Below are 21,407 nucleotides of genomic sequence, written 5' to 3'. Positions count from 1 at the left end.
CCATGCACATTTAACGCATCGATTTATGTTTAAGGGCCCGCCTCATTGTCAGTGTACGGTGACAGTGCGCCAGATTTCGGCGGAGTGTATTCATCTGAAGCCGATGAAAAAACACAAAACATTTGGCAATTTGTTTTTATTAGAACCTTTTAAATTCTACCCAGAATTAATTTTAAAGAGAGAGAGAGAAAAATTGCTTTGAGAAGGGGAAGATCCTATACCCGACCCCGCCCCACACACCACCCACCCCACCCTCCCACACGCGCACCTGAATCAACACGCCGATTTACATGGCTTACGAATCGAATACTGACCTGTTGACAGCTGATGCAGGTAGACGTACTCCGTGTCTAGATACCAGTATCACTGAATACGAACAGGTGTATACTGTTTTAAAATATCGGAGGTACCTTAGTGTCATTCGAGCATCGGGTTGTCAATCTCTTATCTTTTTGCAACATCAGAGGTAAGAAATACATAAATTATTTGCTTAAGATGACACAGTGACACAGATTGTTTGGGTTTTTTATATTAAGCTTCTAATGTCTGTCATTGTTTTTATAGTAAAACAATCCTATTTAAGATCAGACATTAATGATTGCTTTTACAATTGGCAACTATATATATATCATGTGTGTCGTTTGGGCCGACTTTCGATAGAGGAAGGAATATAACAAAACTTATAGTTTCTGTTGTTAACTGACACTACACCGGAAAGTAAAAGGCAAATGCATTGGATAACTGGGATTATAATTATTGTCATGTTAGTGTATATTCTGTAATATAAGATAGTGGAATTTAACTACTAATGTAACTATAATTTCGACACTTTGTCCAGGGAATAAGAGAAGACGTCGATTGCCATTTCATTTCAACTTATGTTTGTGCTTATATCCAGTTAAGGTTCAAGCATGCTGTCCTGGGTAGGTACACACACCTCAGTTATTTGGGCCGTTTGTCCAGGACAGTGAGTTAGTTTTCAGCCCGGTGTTGATTGTCGTTTTATGTGTGCCATTATATAATTATTGACGATGGAGGATGCTTAACCACGTCTGATAATATATGCAAGTATGCAGACGATGTATGTACGAGCAGACACTGTATGTGCGAGGGGCTGTTACAAGGTGTGTTGAACTATCTGCTGCAAGCGATGACAGACCTTTACTTGTCAGTAGAATTATTTTTGACCTCGGTGCATTTGGCTCAATTATCCCTCAAGCTGCAATTAATAACCGGCCCCGGGTTGTGTCGTGGTTAAGCCATCAGACATAAGGCTGGTAGATACAGGGTTCGCACCCCGGTACCGGCTCCCACCCAGAACCGTAATTGATATAAGCAAGAAAATAAGTTGAAAAGAAGTGAAAATAACTTCAGGCTGGCCCATCAACCCCCATTTTTGTGACCTTTAAACACTCATCAACTGGGATATAATCATCCTTGACGTCAATGAATATGGCCCAGTTATCCTTCAAGATACAATGAGTAACTTCTGGCTGGCCCATTAGCCACCATTTTGACAACCTTCTAACTTCCATCAACTGCAAACCAGGTACCACGAAAGAAGGTGTTTAAATTCCAGAATATATATAAAAACCACCAACCATACAATATCAGTTATCACTTTTACCTTCTTTGTTGAGAAACTGATAACGGTTCTTTGTTCCAAGCTGGTCAAATTCACGTTGTAAATATAAAAACAAGAAGAATCATGTTATTTGTAGGACAGTTGTATGAAAGATCAAGGTTTCCGAAAAACTCAAATTTATGATGATGTACCAAACTTTGGAATATAGGTCAACGAACGTTTTAACAGCCTCTCGTAGAGTCTATTTAATTTCAATAACGCTAATAATTATACGGTAGACGTTGGGGTTTTTTCTGCATTAAAAATGTTTCAGCCATATTTTATTTGGAAAACCCCCACAAAATCGTAGCCACTTAGTAACAAAAGTACCTTACCTAGCGCGGAGAAATTCGAAGAGGTAGCAAAGGGGTCAAATATAACAAAAAGTGTTATTTGTAGTTCAAAAGTGTTCTTTTTGTGTGTCTAGAAAAAAGGGTCCCCTATTGCTGCGCCCTAATTGTTTTTGTACAGCCTCTTACTTAGGCTAGATACGTCCCTGGATAAGCAACCAAGTTGTTTTATTTAAAGTGTCATATATCAGGAGCGTCGGAAGGAATTTGACATTGGGGCGGCGAAGAGGGTGGGTGTGGGAGGGGAGTCCCCCGCTTGCAGGTGGTGACGTAGGGGTGTTCCCGCTTGAAACTTTTTCAAAGATATCTACTTAAGATATTAAACAGAAAGAACACTAAAATATATACGAGACACGTTACACGCAGCACACCTAGAATTTTACGAAAGTTTTCAGTCGCGATTCTTTATAACTTGCAAACTTGTATTATACTGGCGTTTGCAGCTAGCGAACTATACTCCCACAATTAGGGATAATGTTTATTTCTTTTAAGGAAAATTGAGACTTTAAAAAAAAAGGTATTGCCGAAATAATATGACTGATGATTCACATTTTATTTACAGACTGTCTGGTGTATATAGCCAGCTCAAATTGCCGAATTATAACCATGCAGTTTGATGATATTCTTCGACATGTTGGCGTGTTTGGGCCGTACCAAAAGCGAATATGTTTGTTGGTCATGATTCCCATAGTAGCTCTGGCCATAGACTCCATGAATGTTATCTTCGCTCTTGCAACACCCGAACACAGGTGAGAGCGAGCATAATGAACAGGTGTTAAACTAGCAGTCTTTACATTATTTTAAATATTTAAACATTTAGGAGAGGTCATTAGCTTGTGTTTTCGTCCCAAGACGCGCAAATCCATGCTTTCTTTAGATTTTATCTGCATCTAGGTCACACCTAAACGCATTTTAATGAAAAAGACAACGTTTGAGAAACGCTGGAATTAATATTGATTGTCGGGTTCCCATTTACAATAGAACACGCACATGCATTACGAGATTAAAATGTTAACAATATTATTTTAAAGTTGCCTTTTTCATTTTATAGCTAAACTGCTTGGTTTAAGTATCTTTGATTCAGTAAGAGAATGTAAGGTCTGAAATTAAGTTGTCTACTATATTGCGGCCTTCGATCAGAAAGCAATCATTTAAACGGATACATGATACACGATTTATTGAAAAATAAATCCATATTGTGTTAGTGATCAATTTTTGAAGATTCGGATTTTAAAAAACCCACAATTATTTTAACCCTCTGTAACAGAAAACGCCTGACTTAATTATACAAAATATAAATACATTATTTGGCGATACCAATTTAACATTATAAACCAAGAAACGTCTAATGTTCATAGCAGTCCAACATTTCATTACTGAAAGCCAACGTTTTAACCGATAAAACTGTTTACCTTTCTCACTTTAATTCTTCAGTTTTCTCTTCCTCTGATTTGTCCTATCTGTGGAGAAAGTACGTATTAATTGCCCATTGCTGATAATCAAAGACAAATGTATTGGGTTATCCGTGAAGACTGTACACGATTTTCAAAATACGTTTGACATCCAGTAACCGATGTACTAATGTTGAAAGCATCTTTAAACATGTTAAATAAGATTCTGGTTTGTATAATTAACACACTGCTGTCTTTATTGGTTAATCGTGTTATATATTTCAGTTGTATAATGAAGAAAAGGGTATTTAAATAGGCTACGCCAGCTGTTAAATATTAACAGAAATAAATACACATGTAGTTAGAATTAAAATTGTGTGTTTAATATAGCCACGAGGTTTGAGTTGATAGTGAAATCACACAAGCTTATGATAACTTTAGTTCAGTTTGTATTTTTAATCAATAGTATAAGGTGGGAAAACGTGATTGCCTTTTTTTATAATATTTTGAGTCATATTATTTGTCTCAGTTGCTATAAAGACCGGAAATAAAGGACCATAATGTTTGTTTAAAACACATTCACATATTGTATGTCTAAATAGCTAACTAATGTTCATCTGCTTTAAATCTGCAATTGTATTTTTTGAGGAGTGTTGACTTTCAAAATGTGTGTTAACATTAAAGTTAAATAATGTTGCCGAAATGTTCAACGTGAGACAGATATATGTGCAGGCGTGACAGTTGACCAAACGCATGGCCAACATGAACACTCATTGAATGCTATAATGCCTGAAATAATATCGACATTGGCGTCGGATAATACCAGCAACTGTAGGGACCAGTTATATATATATATATATATATATATATATATTGAACAAAATAAGAAACTTCCGCTAACTTTGCTTGAACATAACTTGATGAAAGCAAACCGGGGGAATAATTGTTATATATGCGTTTAAAGAGTGTTCCATGATGCATCGTTTGGTGCAAAAATCATGGCCATAGGTTAACAGAAAGAAAGAAAGAAATGTTTTATTTAACGACGCACTCAACACATTTTATTTACGGTTATATGGCGTCAGACATATGGTTAAGGACCACACAGATATTGAGAGGAAACCCGCTGTCGCCGTTACATGGGCTACTCTTCCGATTGGCAGCAAGGGATCTTTTATTTGCGCTTCCCACAGGCAGGATAGCACAAACCATGGCATTTGTTCAACCAGTTATGGATCACTGGTCGGTGCAAGTGGTTTACACCTACCCATTGAGCCTTGCGGAGCACTCACTCAGGGATTGGAGTCGGTATCTAGGTTAACAGAAACTGGGTTAAAAAAAAAAAAAAAAAAAAAAACCCACTTAATAACGGGTATGACCACCTCTTGAATTGACCACTGCAGTGCATCGCAGGCGCATAGAATTGACTAAAGTGTTGATTTCTGCCTGTGGAATATTGTTCCATTCCTGAATGAGCGCTTGACGAAGTTCGTTGACGTTAGCGGGTGGGTTGGGACGACGCCTCAATCGTCTGTCCAGACTATCCCAGACATGCTCGATGGGGTTGAGATCAGGACTTTCAGCGGGCCAGTCATCAATGAAATCAATGTTATTTGTCCTAAGAAAATTTACAGTGTCTCTAGCTGTATGAGAGGTGGCATTATCATGCTGAAAAATCGGGATGTTGGCGTTGTTATGGAACAGAGGAATGACGAGATGAGCGAGAATGTCAACGCTGTAACGTTGAGCATTTAAATTGCCATCAATGACGACTAGTGGTGAACGATAACCATGGGCAATGGCTGCCCAGACCATGACAGAACCCTCACCCCCGAAACGATCTCGTTCAAGAACACAACAGTCAGCATAGCGTTCATTTCTCCTACGGTAGACGCGCACCCTGCCATCACGACGTTGTAAAGAAAATCTGGATTCATCCGAAAAAAGAACGCTATTCCAGCGTCGCCGTATCCAACGAGTGTGTACACGTGCCCAATTAAGACGATTTAGACGATGACGTTGCGTTAAAACGCATCCGACGTAAGGACGTCGTGCATGTAAACCGTTCTCCCACAGACGATTACGAACAGTTTGCCCACTGATTCGGTTATTATGAAGCCCAGGTGTGTTAGCAGCAGTAGCAGTGGCAGTTTGGAATCGATTGCGCAAGTGCGTGTTCATGATATTGCGGTCTTGACCACGTGTTGTAACACGCGGACGTCCACGACGTGGCAAGTCGTTGGTGCTTCCTGTTGTTCGAAATCTTACGCGAAGATTTCGTATCGCTCGACTAGAACTCCCAACATGCCTTGCAACGTCTTCTGTCGACATGCCAGCATCAAGCATGCCAATCGCCCGTTCGCGTAAATTATTGGGTATTCTTGGCATACTACAAATGCTACAATGTAAAAAACGTTAATTTTTTATAAATTTTGAAACGTTTTCGTTCACTGGACAACAATGTCAGTAAGACAAGTAAAACAAATTGACCGAATACTACACGGGACATGTCGAACCATGCATGCACGTGCAAATTGAATTTTACGTTGTCGACGATTAACAGTGCAAAAATAATCGATAAAATTCATGAATCCTGATAATACAGCTAATACTACCTATATAATTTCATTACACAATGAATTCTTTAACACAACAAATACTATATGTACAAATCGGAAGTTTCTTTTTTTGTTCAGTATATATATATATATATATATATATATATATATATATATATATATATATATATATATATATTATAATTTATTTTTGGGGTTTTTAATGTTTAATGGGTATGGGGACGCAATGCATGATCTCCAAAATTGAGGGGCCCAGTACCAGAATCCCACCCGTTTACGAAGCCAATGATTGGGTTATCTTTAAACCGACATCCGTTTCGTTTCTTAAGGTGTTCTGTAGCATCTTTGTCAAATGACACGTTTAGAAGTCAAGGTCAATGGCACGATGATCTAGTAAACCAGTCTATGCCAACTGAAGACGGAATAACTTCCAAGTGCTACACATTCGCCAACCACAGTGATGTGGCGTCGACACAGAACAATTCTCTATCAAAATGCTCTGCCTGGGTGTTTGACCATAGCGTGTACGAAGTGGCAGGTGGGGAAGAGGTACGTGGTGTCTTGTTCTGTTGTCCTGTTTATTTTAAAGTATAATAAAATTTATATTTAAAAATGTTTTTTCCTTAAATTAATTTAGTCGTCTGTCAGTCACTCACGAATTTAATCTAAATTTGTAAATACATTATACTTAATTAAATTAAATTAAATTAAATTAAATTAAATTACCTATGTACTAGTTAGCTTTCTTATTTACCTATTTGTGTAGGTCTCTTTAAATATTGTATGACACTTTAACAATTTCAGGCATCAGTGACTAAAATTATTTTGGAACAATATCTTATTTGCATACATATTTGGTAAAAATGACGTGTATTTATGAACGTTTGTTATTGTTAAATCACGTTTATCTTTATTACAAAATGATGTGTACTTAAAATAGCACCATTAATAAGAATATTAACCATTAAATTTAATTCACATTGTAATTAATCTCTTAGTCAACATTCTCCTTCGAGGTGAGAGTGTATGCCTGGGTGGTTGTGTTTGTGTCAGTAAATATTAGACGTGTCCAAACATTGACTGGATTAAATTTAAATTAACTTTTAAGTACCGGCTTCGGTGGCCATAGGGTAGGGAACTTATGAATGGTAGGTACCGGGTCCCACCCAGAGCGAGTTTAACAACTCAGTGGGTCAGGTCAGGTCATAGGGTTTTACGTGCACATTCAGAGCAAGCTGTTGTAGCGTACGCCTACTCAGTGGGTAGGTGTAAGGCCCTTTTATAGTTGAGGCGTGTGCCCAGGACAGTGTTGGAACTTTAATTGGATATAAGCACGAACATAAGTATACACAAACAAAATTTTAAGTTAGTGTTTTAGGTGCAAACCTGACAGCAAAATTTAATGTATATGTTTCTTTGATTTTAGTTTTTGCTGGTATGTGATCGGACATATCTTCGTTCGTTGAGCACCTCAATTAGCTACAGTGGCAATTTAATGGTGTTTGCGTTAGGAGTGTTATCGGATATGTGAGTATGTTTGTTTTGTTTGTATGTTTGTGGGGTTTCTTCTTATTATTGTTGTTGTTGTTGTTTTGTTGTTATTGACGGTTGTTGTTTTGTTGTTGTTGTTGTTTGTTTGTTTGTTTTAACCAATACTGTTATTGAATTCAGTAGTCTTTTCAACCAATACTGTTATTTCATTATGTTACGAACTGAAGATTTGGTCTATAGTGTTGTTGCCAGTGTTGTTGTTCTTGTTTAATATATGTGTGTGTGTGTTTGTGTGTGTGTGTACACACATGTTTGACCTTGTGTATATATATAATGGCTGGGCAACTAATTGTAGTGCTGGACATAGTTAATATGTGATTTGCTTTTTCTTCAGAATAGGTCGTCGGCGATGCTTCTTTCTGGTGGTGCTCTTGAGCGCAGTCTCTGGTGCTGGGAAGGCGTTTTGCAATACCGTCGAATGTTACACAGCTCTTCACTTCATAAACGCAATAGGAAGAACAGGGGTCTACATGACTGGTTTTGTTATATGTATGTATAAATGTGAATGACAAAATCGTATTCCGATATCAAAGTCGAATCAAGGCACAAGGCAGAGTCGAAAGAACGATAGGCAAAGTCGCGATTACTTCCATGATCCACTCTCAAGTGCCCGTCCTTAGGAGGACCGCCAATCCGTAACATGATGTTTCATCCCTCTTGCACTGCCCGAAGGAGGACTACCATTCCCAAGACTAGCTTAGAAAACTCAAACTTACACAGGATAGAGCTCAATGGAATATACACAGCTGTGGTGACATGCACCCATTAATCATTGTAAAAACAGTGATGATATCAGGTGTTCGCGAAAGGTGAGCATATCCTGCCCTATCGGTGGCACCTGTCATGAGCACAGCCTACAGCCATCAAGTCCATATATGAAATGATTTTCACCAAAAAGACGAAGAGGCATGTACAAGGTCATAATACGGTATTGCATCAGACATCATTTTAGCATTGATGCGTCATATCGTGAAATACAGTTCTTGTTTAGGACTGTACATTACTATGGAACAAGAGACTATGTTTAAACCTTTAAAATATCATAGTTATAAGTTCAATATGTGTAATCAATAATTACATACATAAACTATGCATAAATAACTCTAGAATAGCAAAGTTGTAATGTGCTTGCACAGAGTCGCATTGAGGATGGCCAGATCCCTGCCTTATCATGGCGTAACAAATCTTATAAAATCGGTGAATCCACATAATCTCGCACGTTTACTGCCAGCAAATAGATAGGGCTCTTAGAGGATTCAATTTGACAGTGTATCATCAATGTAAATGTATACTATACAGATGGTGTATGGAATCAACAGTGACAGTGATGGTCTTGATGTTAGCGATGCTGGTGGAGATACTGATGATGACAGTGATGGTCTTGATGATAGTGATGATGGTGGAGATACTGATGATGACAGTGATGCTTTATTTTTGTTGTGTTTGTCGAATAATGCAAAAGAGAGTATTTAGTCATTTTAAGCCAGACATTTCGTGTCATAGTCAGTGGGCACCTGATTTAACATTTTGTACCTTAAATACTTTTGATCATTGCGTGTTATAGTCATTTGGTACCTAATTTACCATTTTGTACTGAAGTACTTTTGGTAATTTCGTACCATAGTCATAGGATACCTAATTTACCATTTCGTACCTAAGTACTTTTGATCATTTTGTATACCTGATTTACCTTTTTGTACCTAAGTACGTTTGATCATTTTGTGCTACAGTTATTTAATACCTGGTATTGGATTTACCAATTTCGTACCTCAGTACTTTCAGCTATTTCGTGCCTATCATGTCTTTCATACTACATCACATTGGTTATTGTCTTCTACATTCCTGCAGGTATGGAGTTGGCTGGACCTTCCAAAAGAGTTGTCGTTGGCATGGCAGCGGACTTTGCATGGATTGTTGGTTTGCTGATCCTCGGAGGTTTAGCTTATGTCCTGAGAAACTGGCATTACATCCAGCTGTGTCCAGCGGCGGTGAACTTCCTTTACCTCGCCATGTGGTGGTAAGATACACGTCCTATAGCAGAACATTAAAGGGACAGATACTAGTTTCAGCCCATGAAAATTAATACAAAGTTTTGTTAATCTATACACCTGTAACACATTTGGATAAAGTTACAATTGAGTGAAACATGAGTCTGTGACTTTGAAATGGTGAAATACCCTTTAAACATAAACTAAAACTCGACTCTATAACTGTTACCTCTCAGATGCACGTGCGTTTTAAAATATTTTTTTGAATGAGAAATGCATTTTGTGATATTAAAAACACTAGGATGACCAAAAACATTTCGAATATACAGAAATGAATAATCTAAATAATAAAATCTAAGTAAACGGCTCCAACAGTAAAAAGTATGCCTTAGTGTTTAAAAACTAGGGTATGTCGCTTTAAAAATACTTACCTTAGTTATTCTGCAGTGTAAATGAAATGGTGTTTTGGTGATTGATTTAAACCGAAAATTAACCAATGTGTGTCAGGCCTTTAAAAATTGAAAATTTGTGTAAACACAAAGTTTAGAAGTTACGCAATTTTGTTTTTTAAATTCAGTGACCCATTTCAATTCGTGTAACACGTTACGATCATGCAAATCATGTCCTAAATGGGGGACGGGGTACAGATAACTTTCTTATGTGTTTATTCCAGCGTTATTCTATAGTATTTTATGCATGTATATTTAGTTTATATTTTTTAAGTATGTCAACGTGTACATACAAAGTGTTTTGTGCATTTATTCTAGGTTTATTCCAAAATATGTCAAGCTGTGTTTTGTGTGTGTGTGTGGGGGGGGGGGGGGGGGGGGGTTATCATTGTTATTGTTTGAGGGTTTTGTTTTGTTTGGTTGTTTTTTGTTTTTTGTTGTTGTTGTTTTGTTTTGTTTTGTTTTTTGTTGTTGTTTTGTTGGGGGGTTTTGTTGTTTTTTCTAGGATTATTCCAGAATCTCCACGGTGGCTCCTAGCTAAAGGTCGCAGCGAGGAAGCCAAGGTGATTCTTGAAAAAACAGCGAAAGTAAACGGAACAGATATGTCCATCTCTGAACTGATTAACACGAACTCGCCGAGAGAGAAACTGTTCAGCCTACTCACTGGTCGCACGATGCTCATCAGAGCACTCATTATATACTTCAACTGGCAAGTTACCACTGATACCAGTTTTCATTTTAGTTTCCAGTTGAAGTTGGGTGAGCAGTGCCGTCCGTAACTAGCCAATATAGCGAGTTGGTGGGGCAGTTTAAAAAAGTGTCGGTTACTGAGTTACTGGACATTTAAACAAAAATGGCAGATTTCGTGTTTCTTTCTTATTTTGGGGATGGTACCCGCTAGATACTTCTCTGGGTTAGGAAAATATTGTTTTTATTATTTTGCAATGAAAGGCTTTTACTTGTGTTATATATTAGTTAGAACAAATGTGGGTGGTATACTTAGGGGTTTTTTTTTTAGGGTGGGATTCTTCAGCTATTTTTTTATGGGAAGGGGAGTGGGTCTTATCATAGAGTTTCCTGTAGTCTTCTGTCTTTAAGAAGCCAAAACATGGATATTTATCTTTAAAATTCAAGAGCGAAATTTTCATTATTTAAACGAGCGTAGAAATATTATTCACTCTAACAAAAATTGTACAATATTGTCCGGGACCTTAACGTTTGTGTCTCCGTGAAATTGCCAAATTTGAACGTCTGCCAATCGTCACTTTTAGAACAATATTTTACAAGAATTTTCGTTTGCATTTAACCGATTTTCACAGAATTATCAAAATATGCATTAAATTGAATCCATTTTTCTTCACTGATGTAGAATCTTTATTCTAGTTAATGCGTTTATCTTCACTGATGCAGAGTTTTATTCTAGTGATATTAATTTTTCTTCACTGATGCAGCTTTAGTCCAATTAATGTATTTTTCTTCAATGATGCAACATTTTAATCTAATTAATGCATTTTTCTTCACATAACAATCATTCATATACATGTATGATATATTTACTCTTGTTTTAAACCTACCATTTTTCGTGCTGGGGTGTCTTTAAATATCAATTCATTTCCAGGTTTATGATCAGCTTGGATTATTACGCCCTTACTTACAATGTCACAAACCTCAGTGGTGACATCTACCTCAACTTCACCATCGGCAACCTGGCGGAACTGCTGGGCTACGTCATCGCATTCGGCCTGCTTCACAAGATTGGGAGGAAATCTTTCCACGCCAGCAGCATGATCATAGGTGGCGCTGCCTGTATCGTGACGATATTTCCGGTCTTGTACTGTGACCAATGTGAGTACTTTGGAAGTGTATATGTTTACAGTTGCATTCTGGGACATTTTAAATCAGCTTTTGAAACAATGCTGAGCAAGAGTTGTATTTGGGACATGATTCTCTGATTCCCTACCACCATAAGCGTGCGAAACAGTGGGCAGCCCCCCCCCCCCCTTTTTTTTTACCATGTAGTCCGAAAGGACTCAGAAAGTGTGGTTCTTTCTACATCCAAATATTGTTACATACGCTATATATATATATATATATTAATATCCAAAATATATTTATAATACGTAGATTGGAGGTTTTATATATGCACTCATTGAAAAGAAGAAACGTTCAAAATAATCACATTGTATGAAAAACTTGGAGAATTGATTTAATTATTGATTTCATGTTATACATTACCAATCGAGGTCAGCATTGTTCATTTGAAATGTCAAGTCCATGGCGAGTAAGTGATCAACACACCACACAGGTCAAGGTCAAACTGGAGTCAATACCGGGTGTGGCCTCCGCGTGTGTTGACAACTGCCTGCCGCACACCTCCTGCCCATTGAGAGCAAGGTTCCGGATGAAGTCCCCTGGGGACGTTGTTGTAGGTGGCCACGACGGCCTGGCGCTCGGGCAGGGCTGTGGCACCACGTTGTCGCTGGGCGGAGGCGTCATGTCCAAACCTCGTCCCACAAGTGCTCAATGGGGTTCAAATCCGGGCTTAAAGCTGGCCAGTCCATTGTGATGATGTTGTGCTCTGCCAGGAAAGCCGTGGTGGCCCGTGCTGTGTGTGGCCTGGCGTTGTCGTGCTGGTAAACCATCTGCGGTGGCGTTGGCCAAAAGGGACCACCACAGGCGTGAGGATCTGGTCGATGTAGCCCTGTGCATGTCAGGTTGCCCTGCCGTGTCCTCAGGTTGTTCGAAGATGACACAGTTGTACACGTGTCCCCAGATATGGCACCCCACAGCATGACGGACTACCCCCCCCAATCGGTCCCTTCCCATGCACACAGTTTCCGCATAAGCGCTCACCACGACGCCTATACACCCTCATCTTCGATGACGTCGGCCCTAGCAGAAATCAGGACTCGGCTTTCGTCGAACCACACCTGTTCTGCCACTGTCGGTTGAGGCCACTGTCGATGCAGAACAGCCCCACTGCAGTCGGAGTCGGCGGTGTCGCTGTGTGAAGATGACATCCGAATGTACGGTCGCACGACAGTTCCTCATGTATGGCGATCAGTACGGTCGTGGTCGGTAGGAAACTGCGCAAACCTGGTATTGTCTGCCGGGCTGTGGAGGTGGCAGTAGTCAACCGATCACGAAGGTGAGTACGGACGATGTAGCGGTCCTGGCGCTGTGGTAGTGACCCTGTGGTCGGCCGCTACGTGGACGGTCGACGACGTTGTTGTTGCTGTAGAAATCGGTCCCACAGACTGGAGATGGTGTCGGGGACACACCGAAAGCACGTGCAACGGCCGTTCTGGATTCGCGGCCTCCAAATTCCCCAAAGCTCTATGTCTGCGGTTCAGCGTTAAGACGTGGCATGTCCTTGTATCAACTGTCTCCAGTAAAATGAGGCCAGGCAAGCTGTCTGGCGTTTCTTTTATACTGTCGGCCTGGTCAGTGTTTCACGTGCAGATTCGCACTTTCATGGTCCACCCGGTTTTGCACGTGGCTCGATTTTGCGAATCGTCACATTTTGGCACGTGCGTGACGTCACACTGTACTCGTTTTTTCGATGCGTTACCGTGGAATGTGTTTACGACTGACAATGACCTTATATTCACTTAAAGCATGTACATAGTTAGGAAAATAAAATGGGTTTTTTAATATTTTAAAATTTTTGCGTTTCTTTTGGAGAAGAGTATATATATATATATATATATATATATATATATATATATATATATATATATATATATATATATATATATATATATATATATATATACAGTAGCTGGTATTCAAAACTTGTGGCACCATGTTTCAATCGTTTCTCAAATGAAATAGTGCAACAGTTGGACACACAAACCAAATATGTATAACCTACCGTACTCACTAAATCCCGATTGAAGTACTTGCATTATTAATAAAATAAATCTTCCAACGACAACATTAAAAAATTGCCCGCCATTTTAAATTTGCTGAATAGAGGGAAGCAACTCGCCTGCACATTAAGAAAAGTATTGACTTAATGTGCGCCCTGCACTATTTACCATGTATTTCCATCATTTAACCTTAAAAATTAGTTGTAATCCATGTAAAAATGCGCACTGATTCGTTTCCAACCCTTTATAGCTATTTGGTAGTAATGCTAATATGATTAAATGATTTTTTTTTCAAGATTCGGGCATTTTCGTTTAATTCGGGCAAAAACCAACAAGTTCATACGCCTATGCCTATCACGACTACCCTGATGATATAAATGTAGTGAAAATTAGCTATTGTCATTACTACTACCTCTACCACTACCACCACTACTACTGATGCTACTACACTTACTATTACTACTACTACCACTGCTGCTTCTTCTACTACTACTACAGCTGCTGCTACTTCTTCTATTACTACTACTACTACTGGTGCTGCTACTACTACACTTACTACTACCACCACTGCTACTTCTATTAATACTACTACTACTGGAGATTACTACTACAAAGAGATTATCACTCTAGTCTGTTTCGATATCGTCGATATTATGTATTTGATATACATTCTTAGCTCTGGCGTGGATTACGACAGCGCTGTCGATCGTCGGGAGACTGGCCATATGCTGCGCGTTCGCCACCATCTACATCTACAGCGCCGAGCTGTTCCCCACAGTCGTCAGGCAGTCGGCGGTGTCGGTGTGCTCCGTGTGCGCCACCATCGGCGGGATCGCGGCGCCGTACATCGCAGAACTGGTAAGTAATGTTTCACATTTAAAGGTAGAGTCTCACGGCAGTTAACCTTTGAAATAACACAAAATATAAATTTATATACTAAAAGTTTGTTACGGATCACATATTATTGTTTTACCATGGAACACGTTAGATCTTAATCCCGAGTTTGCCTAGACTTTACTGGCCATCGTTCCAGGGTGTGCAAAAGGTTTGGTGAACCATACAATGCTGCCTACGTTCATGAACATGACCGCAATGATGGTGGGTGGGTGGGTAATGGTCTAGCGAAGGATCAGCTAAAATGGGGAAAAAAACAATGATTTAATGGTCTAGCGAAGGATCAGCTAAAATGGGAAAAAAAGAATGATGGTGGGTGGGTGGGTGGGTAATGGTCTAGCGAAGGATCAACTAAGTTGGGGAAAAAACAGTCTCGATGTCATGCTCAGAGAAACAACTGCAGTTTTCCGTTACGGGATGACATACTGGATCCATATGTTCCGCCATACGCAGGTGCTTTGTGCCCTGGCTTCATTCTCATGCACGTCAATGTACGTCTACATCAGGCTTGGGTCATTAATGGCTATTGTCAACAGGAAACTACTGTGTGAGTGGAGTGGCATGTTCGGTCTCCGGACCTCATTCCAACTGAACATGTCCAGCACATGCTGTAGGTTGCCGTTTCACACCGACGATGCTTGTGGCAAGTAGTTCTTACACACGATGTTGATATCGTGGTTCATCAGTCAGAGACCAGCATTGTTCGTTATCTGTGACGACCTTCACGTATGATGGCCGAAAATACAGTTTTGAGAGGTGTGCTGATCATAGACCTTGCAGCTCATTTTCCCTCTCTCTGACTGGAAGGTTTCTTGCAATTTTCCATTCACTAAACATTTAATTGTGACACATTATTATTATTTAGTGATTAATGTCGAACCAGTGGCGTAGCCAGTGACGTGATCCGTGTAACTCTCCCTTTAGTAAATCACTTCGGCGGACACACTGGATACCCCTCCCCCGCCCCACCCCTTCATCCCAACCAGTGCTCCCAGTGGTATATGTTGTCTTGGCTGTGTTAAAGTGCACATAAAAGATATCTTTCTGATAATGGAAAAAGGTAGCAGGATTCTTCTGAAGACCGTGTCAGAATTACCAAATAATATTATTCGAAAGCCGACGATTTAAGTAGAGCCTAATCAATGAACTAGTGGTGTCGTTAAACAAAACATACTTAGCCTTTTTAGCAGGTTAGCTGATGTTATCGATCTTGCCATTAAATCGTTTTCTCCTTTCAGAGCTCGAACTTAAGAATGTATTAATACGGTAATCGTGAAAGGCACCAAATCGTAAGGCTCATATGCTTCAGCATTCACTCATTTCTGCATTTTTCACCACGTGACTACATGCTCACCAGGGGGCGTATTGCAGCATGGAAGAAAAATGGCAGTGCCCATTATATACAGTAGTCGGCACATTGTTATCGTTTTATTAATTAAATATGTCAATGTACTTGTTGATATTAAACAATAATGTACATTAAATATAATTGAATATGCCTACTAGGCCAAATGTCTTGCTTAACCTCTCCTTTAAGCCCCATTACAGTAAAAAAAATAACAAAATATCAACAATTAAACCCAAAATTAAAAGAAAAAATATATATCCTTTTAACCGACATTAATAATATTTGGTAAATTCTTTTACCTACTTGGAATCTTTACAATGTGTTGAAACAGTAATATGTGCTGCAACAAAAAGTCAATGAAGATTTGGCATCTGAAAGGTATGAAGCGCAGACGTGAAGGTTGGTTTGCTTGGTTTGGTTTTCTTGTTGTTGTTTTTGATTGTTTGGGGTTGTTTTTGTTGGTGTTGTTTTTTTTTTTTGTGGGGGGTTTTTTTTTTGGGGGGGGGGAGAGTTTTTATTATTATTATTATTATTATTATTATTATTATTATTTTAAAAAGTTGTCTTTTGACTTAAGAAATGTAAGTGCCTTCGAACCTGTTAATCCTCACCCCTAGCTGATAGCTTACCATGTTTAGTCATTCAATCATTCACTGATGTTTTGACTAATTAGGCTAAATAAATAATTCATTAATTTTTACTGAATATCCAGATACGTTAATGAATAGTTTCAGAAATCTTTCAAACATATAATTTGTTTACTTGATTAAGGGGGTTCTACTTGGAGGAGAACTAAAGTCGGTTTTGCCCCTCATTGTGATTGGCACGACGTCACTAGCTGCCGGAGTCATGTCGCTATGGTTACCGGAAACGCTGGGTGTCAAACTGCCCGATACTGTCCAGGACGCCATAGCTATTGCGAGGTACGTACGTCATCCGAGGTCATACGAGGCCTTAAGGCGGCGCCACACAATACGAGTGCCACTTAACAGAATGGCCGATCGCATAGCAACCGATGAAATCGTCATGTTTGTCTTGTCACAGTTGGCTGTTCTCGTGGCTATTCTCGTACTAGGCACTCGTATCGTGTGGCGTTGTCTTTAGTACCTTGATATATATAGGCCGATTTTAAAATATATAGAGGGCGGGACGTAGTACAGTGGTAAAGCGTTAGTTTGATGCGCGATCGGTCTAAGGTCGATCTCCACGGGTGGGCTCATTGGGCTATTTCTCGGTCCAGCCAGTGCCCCACGACTGATATATCAAAAAGCCGTGGTATGTGCTATCTTGTCTGTTGGATGGTGCATATAAAAGATCACTGGCTACTAATGGAAAAATGTAGCGAGTTTCCTGTCTAAGACTATACGTCAAAATTACCAAATGGTTTACACCAATAGCCGATGATTGATAAATCAATGTGCTCTAGTGGTGTCGTTAAACAAAGCAAACTTTAGCTATATCCGCTTGGCACTTCTAACCGGGGTGCTTTCATAACAAAATAACATTACATATAATAATTATAGCGGGTTTCCTCTCTAAAACTGTGTCAGAATTACCAAATGTTTCACATCGAATAGTCGATGATTAATAAATCAATGTGCTCTAATGGTGTCGTTAAACAAAACAAACGTTTAATATTCATAAAAAATAATTTAAAAATATATATTTATGGAAAGAAATAAGGGAACACATAAATAGTAAGAGCAATTATTACCTCATGCATATTCAACATAACTTCCGATTGATTAATGTTGTTACGTCACGTGTGATTCCGTTTGAGATCATATTGCACTGATCTGGTTTTGAGAACCTATATATCATGATATTGCACTATTTCCTTGTAAACATGGGGAATCTCCGAGAAAAATACTTGTGCATGCTATACTCCATAGTGATTGATGTTTTGTTTTTGTTTTTTTTTTTTTTTTGTATCTAATTTGTGTAATTATTTCTTATTAAATTGATTGAATTAATAAAACAATTATGGCCCTGTGATGAGACAAATATATTTTACGAGGCACAAAAAAAAATCGACCTTGGCTCCGGCGTTGGTTAATATCATTATTATTGCTCCATTAAACATCATATCAGTCTCATCACAGTGACATAATTGTTTATTATCGACTGCTTCTAGAACCCTCGTTTACAGCACGAGGAAGTTAACTGAGTTACAGACTTTTAATTCAGTCCCGCAGAGGCGGGACGTAGCCCAGTGGTTAAGCGCTCGACCGAAACACGTTCGGTATAAGATCGATCCCCGTCGGTGGGCCCATTGAGCTATTTCATCCAGTACACTACAACTGGTAAATCAAAAGCCGTGGTATGTACTATCATGTCTCTAGGATGGTGCATGTAAAAGATTCCTTGTACTAATGGGAAAATGTAACAGGTTTCCACTACCACTGTATGTCAGAATTATCAAATATTTGACATCCATTAGCCCATGCTTAATAAATCAATGTGCTCTAGCGGTGTCGTTAAAACAAAAACAAAATTTCAGCCCCACATTAAGGCTCTGTGTTTTATAAAAACATGACTAAAGCAGTAGGGAATTAAATTTGGTATCAAATGTCATGTGTTCTTTATATTTCTTATATGGCTCTATATTGATTTATCTTACATTAAAATACTAGTGATATACAATGTATATAGCATATTAAAAGGCAAAAGTTATTGTGACATGGATTGTTTGGAGTAATAAATTTGTGAATGGAATTATGGATGTAAACCAGAGAAAATGTGCATGAAACAGCTCGAAGAAATGCAACTAAGCAGTTGTTGCAGCGATTGCATGCTTTGTGCAACAAACATGGAATATTCGGGAGAAATCATGCCGTGTTCACCATAAAAGGCCAGACATTCATTTGCAAATCATTGGAACTCTGTGCAGCCTTCAGAAGTCCAGAAGTCAGAAAAACACCATTAGTGAACTGTTTGATGCAATTTCGTCATGCCACGCCTCAGTGACAATGACAGATGGCGAGTCATAGGGATGCTTGAATCTGGGACCTCGCAGCGTGACGTCGCACGTCAATTCAACGTCCACAGAAACACCATATGACACTTATGGCAACGATATCAACAAAACAACCAGGTCAGGGACCGTCCCCGTAGCGGCCGACCACCCGTGACAACCCCTCACCAAGACACATGGATCCTAACGACGCATCTGCGAAACAGGCATTTCCAGGAACTTTCTCCAGCATTTAATGGCCTCAGTTAGACGACAGTGCCAGACCTGTATCAATCTTCAAGATGAACACACTCGCTAGTGACTGTGTGAACTTCGCTCTGGACCCCATCTAGTGATGTGGCTCATTTGCATATGGCAGGTGCGCCCTTTTCATGGACTATTGCTCGTTTCCATACCTTCGGACATTTCTCTTGTCATATTATAACATTTCATACACGGCAGTAAAAACTTATCATCAATTATCTTTGTCTTTTGTGTGTCACAATAACGTTTGCCTTTTTTGTACATTTGTATTCCTATTTTCCCGTGGAAATGTATAACCATTTTATAATTTCAGAAACAATAGGACGACCACTGTGACTGATGGGACTATGCCAATGCAAAGACTAGAACAAAGAAAAGAAACCAAAGCCTGATTTTTACTTATATTATCATATATACAATAAAGATGAATAAGGACGTACGGCCAAAACGAAAAGTCGGTCTCTGGTCAGACCAAAGTTCCGTGCGGCAATGCGGGTTTTTTTAAAGCGTGGATTTCACAGATAAGGTGGGAATATTTGATACAGACATAAGGGGCATATTTGAATTGAAATCAGTATGCACGCCTTAGTTCATATGCGCGATGGCAATTTGGCTCCAAATGCGCTTTTACGCCATAGCAAGAAAAGTCCGGCAAAAATCGACGTCATACCTTTGAAACTTTTGTTACTTGAAACTTTATTTCGGTACACTCAGGCCGTCAAACAACAGCATATGAGGAAGTATTGTTCAATGGGTATTTACAGTGACAAGTAGGCCTACCGCGGGGAAATTAAAAAACAAATGTTGACGCGCGCGCTGACCAGAGACCAGAAATTTAAGTTGCAGTCTTGTCTTACTATAATTATAATGCAATTTGCTGATGTGAAATACAGACTATTGTTTTAATAAACTCCTGCTTCATACAAACTTTGAAATTCAAACCAATGGACGAACATAATGTCCATAATAAATTAGTATGGTAAATGGTTAAATAAATATATTACTTCAAATTGCAGCTTTTATAAAACTTGGAAATGAAACGAACACCTCAGTACATTTGGCATCTAGAACATATATTTATTTCTACACATGGTTGAGCGAGAAAGAGAAGAACCCCGCTTCAGTTGCACATGCTTCTACCGAAAAAGCAGCAAGGGATCTTTATTATGTACTTTTCAACAAACAGGACATTAAACACCACAGCTTTTCAGTTATCAATCGTGGTATATTAGTTGGAACGGGGGGAGGGCAAGGCCATTCCTTCTCTTATAACTTGGAATGAACTCATTATGTGCATTATATATCGTTGAATATGAATACCAGTCCACAAGCCTTTCCTAAGCATTCCTTAAAAGAACGCGACACATTCTGACATCCTACCAAATTGAATGAATATGTATCAAATACAGTGGCTGTGGGTACTTTGTGGCATGCTTCCACCAGAGAACTGTTCAAGCACGCTTGTCGTGGGCACAAAGTCTGACTTTGCCAGAAAGATATGTCCAAGACAGGGAGTGGGGGGTTTCGAGCTGTATGAAATACTTATGAACAATATGGCATATATATGCAACTTGGTGTCGGCTCATTACGTTCTGGTAGCTATGTTACTTTTTATAAAGGCTCTTCGTCTTCTACGTTCGACGGTTAGATATCATGATTCGGAACATCCTCCTCAGGTGTGCGGTTGTTCTCAGAATTAGGTCTTAGGAATTATGTAGTTATGCAACGTGATCTTAGCGCTAAGGTCGCCTTTACTTAGGTTTAAATGCACAAGGTAGTTATGCAACGTGATCTTAGCGCTAAGGTCGCCTTCACTTAGGCTTAAATGCACAAAGTAGTTAGTTATGCACTTAAGGTGATCTTAGCGCTAAGATCGCTTCGAGAAATGGGGTCCAGGGCCCCATTCCACGAAGCGATCTTAGTGCTAAGATCATCTTAAGGGCATAAGGTAGCTATGCACATACGATGATCTTAGAGCTAAGATCGTTTCGTGGAACGGGCCCCAGGTCTGATTTCACAACTGGATTGGTAGTAGACAGGGTTCTAGAACGTTCTGCAATACGCCGGTCGCACAGTGAGGATCCAGCAACACCAATCCCTCTCAGGTGTGCTGTCGGTCTGTATTGCCCTGTACTCTACCGGCA

At 39.3% G+C, this 21,407-nt stretch overlaps 1 protein-coding gene across 1 annotated transcript; it reads left to right on the top strand.

Annotated features, from left to right (window-relative positions):
• Positions 1-2,542: 2,542 nt before the first annotated feature.
• LOC121369708 (organic cation transporter protein-like) lies at positions 2,543-20,289 on the top strand. The gene is made up of 11 exons (XM_041494759.1): positions 2,543-2,723; positions 6,274-6,493; positions 7,371-7,471; positions 7,830-7,988; positions 8,795-8,915; positions 9,226-9,512; positions 10,438-10,641; positions 11,551-11,777; positions 14,481-14,662; positions 16,818-16,969; positions 19,577-20,289. Exons 1-11 carry the CDS (start codon positions 2,581-2,583, stop codon positions 19,653-19,655), a joined length of 1,875 nt encoding a protein of 624 aa, XP_041350693.1. The 5' UTR covers positions 2,543-2,580; the 3' UTR covers positions 19,656-20,289.
• The last annotated feature ends 1,118 nt before the right edge of the window (positions 20,290-21,407 follow it).

Source organism: Gigantopelta aegis, chromosome 4, assembly GCF_016097555.1.
Source record: "Gigantopelta aegis isolate Gae_Host chromosome 4, Gae_host_genome, whole genome shotgun sequence".
In the NCBI taxonomy this organism is placed as follows: Eukaryota; Metazoa; Mollusca; class Gastropoda; order Neomphalida; family Peltospiridae; genus Gigantopelta; species Gigantopelta aegis.
This window is presented reverse-complemented; position numbering and strand designations above follow the sequence as displayed.

What these genes read in the sequence shown, in the direction of transcription:
- LOC121369708 (XM_041494759.1), top strand. Translation starts at nt 2,581, where the DNA reads ATGCAGTTTGATGATATTCTTCGACATGTTGGCGTGTTTGGGCCGTAC. An exon ending in CTTTACCTCGCCATGTGGTG is followed by an intron (nt 9,513 to 10,437) that starts GTAAGATACACG and finishes TGTTTTTTCTAG; the next exon opens with GATTATTCCAGAATCTCCAC. An exon ending in CGCCGTACATCGCAGAACTG is followed by an intron (nt 14,663 to 16,817) that starts GTAAGTAATGTT and finishes TACTTGATTAAG; the next exon opens with GGGGTTCTACTTGGAGGAGA.